This window comes from Zonotrichia albicollis, chromosome 7 (genome assembly GCF_047830755.1).
Source record: "Zonotrichia albicollis isolate bZonAlb1 chromosome 7, bZonAlb1.hap1, whole genome shotgun sequence".
Lineage (NCBI taxonomy): Eukaryota > Metazoa > Chordata > Aves > Passeriformes > Passerellidae > Zonotrichia > Zonotrichia albicollis.
Window position 1 is genome coordinate 37,349,418 of NC_133825.1, and position 5,505 is coordinate 37,354,922.

A 5,505-nucleotide genomic window follows, 5' to 3' on the forward strand; every position below is an offset into this window, starting at 1 on the left:
TGTGTATTTTGTGTATGGTCCAGAACCAGAAGTGGTTCAGCAATGTGCATTACATCACACTGTAAGTGTTTAATGCCCTTGGGATCAGCTGTCAGAGACTTGTGTCTGGTTTTGGTGTTGGCAGCTGTACATCCATAAAATTAAGCTTGGGAAGATAAATACTGAGATACCTAAAGCACGTAGCTTCCTGCTTAGAGTGACAGCTAATAATCAAAGGGATGGGCCAGGGGTATGAAAAGCAGCTTTTTCCTAAGGTCATTTCACAAGAGTTTGTCCACCTGCTGCATGGGTGCACTCACTGGTGATGGTTCAGAAGCTGTGCAGTGTGGAGAACAGGATAACACACAAACCAAGCAGGGAAGTTACAAGGTGAAAACTTTTCTCCTGGCCCAGTAAATGTTTAAAATGAGTAATGTGTGGCACATAGGTGACTGTTTTCTTAAAGCCTATTTCATGAGGTTTTGACAGGCTTGTCTCTGTACAACACATGTGGGCCAGGGAAAAGGGATTGGGCTCTGATGTTGCCCCAGACTCTTTTCCTTTAAGGGAGCATAATGCAGCAGTGGATGCTCCTGCCTCCATCGCCCGGGGTGGCGGCTGCAGACGGGTTAGGTAGGGTCAGTGGCTGCGCAAGGCAGCCAACACATGGGTGTGCTTGTGTAACCATTGCTGCACAAGCACTTGCTCCTTTCTGGGACCTGGTTCAGCTTTTCAGACCTTCAGTCAGGTTTTCCTTGAACCTACTCCAGCTCAAGCAAAGCAAGTGGCTGGCTAGCAGAGGTCTCTGCGGTAGGAGAGACCCAGGTTTGTCCCCAGAAGGCAATGTAAGCTCGTTGTTACTGGGGTTTAATTTGGCTGTTCCTCTGCAGCACCAAGCAGACTGCTTCCCTTTCTGCTTTGAAAGACCAGTCCAGCCCTCTCCTCCTTGCCGTAGATTTTGAAGTAGGATATTGCCTTCTGTGCTCAAACGCTCCTGTGCCGCAGTCCCCAGCGTAGGGTCACGCTGCTCTTGCCCATGCTTAAAGGGATAGAGATGAAGAGCTGCCGTCCTGCTTCCATGCGTGTCACCCTCCTGTTCCCCCGATACCCCTCTTCGTACCCTCAGCCCTCTGGGGCTGGGCATGTGCCCTGTGTCTCCTCCTCAGTGCTGGGCTGCTGCTGCCGCGGGCCGGGATGGTGCACAGAAGGGCGGTAGGTGAGCGGCCGGTAGCAAGGGCCGTTTTTCCGGTGTGGCGTTTCCACAGCTGCGGTGGGGTCAGTAAAAGCTGAAGGCCCAGCGTGGCCAGGAAATACCCTGATAATTGAGCTGTCCGGCGGGGCTCTGCCGCAGGACCCTTTGGTTCGGTCCCCGGGGGCGGGCACGGGGCGGAGCGGCTCGGCTCGGCTCGGCTCGGCGCTGCACGGCCCGCCCCGCTGCCAGAGCGATCCCAGCGCCGCCGCCTCATGGAGCCGCACGGGCCCGCCTGTCCCGGCAGCGTCCTCTTCGGTGAGCGGCCCGGGCCGGGGGAGCGGGGACACGGGCCAGGGGGAGCGAGAGACACGGGGGGGTCACAGATGAATTGGGGAGGTGACGCACGAGGCGGGGGTGCGGGGACGAGAGGGACGTAAGAAAATGAGAGAGAGCTGGGGGCAGGAGAGAGACGGGGCAGAAGGAGACTTTGGTGAGTATTGGGTGGAGGCTGGATAGGCGTGTGTGGGGGCGGCTGGAGCCGGGGGCAGTGTCAGAGAGAGACCGGGGGCAGCAGAGACATTGTGGGGGAAGAAGACAGGAGAGACGCGTGGGTATGGAGAGACACGTGGAGGGCATTAACCCGCCGTGGGGGAAGGACGGCGTGGAAATACACGTGGGAGGCATTATCGTGCCGTGGGGGAAGGACGGTGTGGACACACACGTGTTTGGCCGCGCTCGGGAGGCAGCAGGCACACGCTGGGGATCCCGGGGCAGGTTGAGGGAGCCGCGTGGGGTTTTGGTGTTCTGGCGGCTTTAGAGGGCTGGGATTCATGGGGCGGCGGGTCGGCAGCCCCAGCTCCCGCCGGCCTCCCCCGCTCCTCCGGTTGATCCCCGCGCTCCCCCGTCAGCGTGTCGTGTCGCGGGGCGTGGGGCCGGGTCCCTGCTCCGGGAGGGGTTTGGCCGGGCCAGGCGGGGCCCTGCGCTGCTCCCTGACCCGTGTGAGCCCGGGCCGGGCCGCGGCTCCGCGCCCTGCAGGAGGAGCGCAGTTACAGCCCCACAGGCCTCTCAGGCACCCTCGGTACGTTCAATATATAAGCATGGCAGAAAGCCGTCCTGCCCCGTGCTGCGCTTGTGTAGGCTGATTCCTCACCCGTGGAAGTGCCGGCACTGGTATGCAGAGCTCATCTCTGTGTTTTTCCGGTCAGCCTCACATTGGTGAATCATCCTGCAATAAGTAAACGCATCCAGGGCAGTTTAGTTCCTCCCTTTAGTCGGCTGAATCCTGATCCTAAGAGCTGAGGATGTAGTTATGCATCTCCCTTGTTTTTGTAACTGTCTGAGGTTTGTAATAAAATATGTCTCAAAACTTCTCTTGAGGGACTCCAGCTCCCTGCAGCTTGGCTGGATCCTCCCCTTGGGTTGTGCCTCATCGTTCAGGTCTGGCACTCTGTGTCTGTCTCTGCTTCCAGACTCAGACTCCCATTCAAGAAAAAGTTGTGCTGGCGATGGCAAGAGCAGAGTCACTGTTCTGTCTGCTCCCTCCTGTTTCCCACAGTGGTGTGCCCTGACTGTTCTGCTCTCTGGAGGGGAAGAACCTTGCCCTGCCAGTGCTTGGGAACCCTGGGTGCCCATGGGCATTGCTTCATGGCAGCCTGCTTTGGGGACACCAGATTTTGTCCCTGCATGGTGCAGAGGCAGGTGTGTGGTTTTCTGGGACCCTGGAGCCCAGGATGGCCTGGTCTGCTGCTGTTCCTCACATGAGAAAATAAAGTTTTAGGATGCCATGTGCTTGCCTGGCCAGGGCTGCCCCTAAGGACCCCTTTGCCTGTAGTGAGTGTTGTTGTGTAATATTTGCTACTACTTTTTTAATCTCCTACTTCTAGGCTGTGAGCTGACTGCCAGTACCAAATCCTACACATTTCAGGTGGATGAAGAAGACAACTTTGACCACATTTTAGCATTGTCTACGGTAAGAGAAATGTTAATTACTGTGCTTGTTCTCTCTTGTAGTTGCCCATATCCTTATGCCCCTTTTCCAGGCTCATCCTCCTTTCTTGGCTGGGCTGGATCAGGGGACTCCCTTGGCTGAGGTCCCAGGACTGGCTGCTCTCAGGGCACGACACAGAGTGGTCACAACTATCCATCATACAGAGGTGCTTGTGCAAAGCCTGTGGTGGCAGGAGACTGCTGAGTAGGGGAATGCTCCAGATGGTGAAGAAAAAAAAAATTCCCTTTTATTTGACCTTGCTGGAGCTTCACACCAGATCCACCCCACCTGGGTCTCTGGCTTGTTGCTCCCCAAGCCCAGATAGGTGCAGGGCTTCATTCCTGGCTCTTCCTGGGGATGTTTTCTATCCTGGGAGCACAGAACCTGTCAGCATGGATCAGATCAGCAGAAAATGCAGCCCACATTGCCATCCCTGTAGGTGACAGAGCTGTCTCTGGGGCAGTCAGGGGACATTTGCAATGGGGTTGTTCAGTGCTCTCCCTGTCTTGTGGAGCAGCATCCCCACACCTTGCATGACATCTGAGCTGGTAGCATTGCTGTGGGTTCCTTGTCCTATGGAGAGCTCAAGCTGTCCCAGATTGTCCCTTGGGAGAGCATTTGTTCACAGTCTCCACTCCCACCCAGGTCTGCCTCACTGATGGTGCCAAGGACGAGTGCAACGTGGTGGAAGTCGTTGGGCGAAACCACGAGAACCAAGAGATCGCTGTGCCTGTGGCAAACCTGAAACTGTCATGCCAGCCCTTGGTAAGAGGCTGATTTGAGGACTCAGGGGTGGATGGCTGCAGGGAACAGGATCTTGGATCTGCAGCTCACAGCAAATGCCCTGGGTACCCTTGGCCTGGCTGCAGGTGCCCTCAGATGGACATGTTTAACTGGGCCAGGTGCTGTACTGGGAACTACAGGAAGTTCTGCTTTTTGCCTCTGCCCCTAACTCAGCTCCATCTCTGCTCTTTGCAGCTGAGTCTGGACAACTTCAAGCTGCAGCCTCCAGTGACCTTTCGGCTGGCAGCAGGCTCTGGCCCAGTGCACCTGGCTGGCTGGCACAGGATCAGTAAGGACTGAGGGTGGGGGAGAGCTTGGGAGGACTGAGGGGGATAAAGGGGCTCCAGTGTCAACAACATCCAGGGAGCTGCTGGGTGCTGCCTGGCATGCATGCTGTCCCTCCTTTGTGCTGGTTCCCCAGGACCCATCTTGGAGCAGGGATTCCTTCCCTACCATAAGGCCTTGCATGGGAGAAGGGGTCTGGATATCACAAACTGTCCCCTTTTTTCATGTCTGCCTGTCACCATTCCTCTCTGAGACCTCCCTCCAGCTGGGATGCTGCTTATTTCCCACTATTAGCTGCTGTGAAAGTGCTTCAGAGCCCCTCAGGCTGCTCTGCTCCTGGGGTGTCTCGTGGGCCAGCTGTATTTGCACAGACGTGCATTGGTGAGTAACAATTACTTGTGTGTGTGTCCCAGTGCACAGGGAAGATGCTTCCTTTGAGGAGGACGATGACTTGTCTGAGGAGGATGAGGAGGATGAGGAGGACCTTCCTCCTATTATGCCAGCCAAGAAGTAGGAGGAGGAAGGAGTAACTTGTCTCCAGGCAAGGTGAGGGGCCAGGCTGCCTTGGAGGAAAGATCTGGGTGGCTGTGATACTGGTGTGGCAAGTGTGGGTGGAATGTGCTGCTCAAGTCTGCTGATCTCACCCTGGTTCTTCCCCTAGGTACTCACTGGGACTTCTCTCCCTGGATGGTTTTTACCTTGGATACCAGTTCCCACGACCTCAACATTTGCTGCCTTTTTTTTTTTTTTTTTTTTTTAATGCTGTTTTAACTATCTGGGGAGCAGAGGCTGCTCCCAGCACTGAAGTGTCTCCTTTCACACAGCCCTGGGAGGGTGATCCCAAAACTGGATGGATGCTGCTGGTGTATCCCCTGTCCCTGATCCCTGTTCTGGGAGCTAGGGATGGAGGAGGTGATCTTACACTGTGCCTTTTTGCTGTCCTGGACCTCTGCTCTGTGCACTCCCTTTCCCTGGCTGTGACACACTCAGTCCTGGCCCCATGTGCAGCAGATGGATGTAAAGCCAGTGTGGGACAGGCACTTTCACTGATTCTAACGTGTTTGCTTTTGCTTACTCACAGTTTGGAGGTTTTTATACTTGGAAGTATAAAAGTGGGGCCCATGCTCTGTTCTCAGCTGCAGTTATGGTGGGGTGGGAGCTCACAGCCTCTCTGATGTGGGGGAGGTTCTGGGTCAGTTTGCATTGTAAAGAACTGTTTTTACACTCAATAAAGATCTCTCAGGCATCGGGTCTGAAGGAAGGTCCCTGCTGGCTGCAG

At 55.6% G+C, this 5,505-nt stretch overlaps 1 protein-coding gene across 2 annotated transcripts; it reads left to right on the plus strand.

Moving 5' to 3' along the window:
• The first annotated feature begins 132 nt into the window (after positions 1-132).
• NPM3 (nucleophosmin/nucleoplasmin 3) lies at positions 133-5,505 on the plus strand. Of its 2 annotated transcripts, none has more exons than XM_074545111.1 (6): positions 133-1,486; positions 3,055-3,140; positions 3,804-3,923; positions 4,137-4,230; positions 4,640-4,772; positions 4,888-5,502. In XM_074545111.1, the coding sequence occupies exons 1-5, from the start codon at positions 1,444-1,446 to the stop codon at positions 4,738-4,740; spliced, it is 444 nt and encodes a 147-aa protein (XP_074401212.1). In that variant the 5' UTR covers positions 133-1,443; the 3' UTR covers positions 4,741-4,772; positions 4,888-5,502. The 2 variants fall into 2 exon arrangements, with proteins under 2 accessions (XP_074401212.1, XP_074401211.1); XM_074545110.1 differs by lacking the exon at positions 133-1,486 and adding an exon at positions 1,587-1,661 and having other exon boundaries at positions 4,888-5,505.

Coding starts and splice junctions, on each gene's coding strand:
- NPM3 (XM_074545110.1), top strand. CDS start 1,613: ATGAGAGAGAGCTGGGGGCAGGAGAGAGACGGGGCAGAAGGAGACTTT. Junction 3,141..3,803: donor ACATTTTAGCATTGTCTACG/GTAAGAGAAATG, acceptor ACTCCCACCCAG/GTCTGCCTCACTGATGGTGC. Junction 4,231..4,639: donor GGCTGGCTGGCACAGGATCA/GTAAGGACTGAG, acceptor TGTGTGTCCCAG/TGCACAGGGAAGATGCTTCC.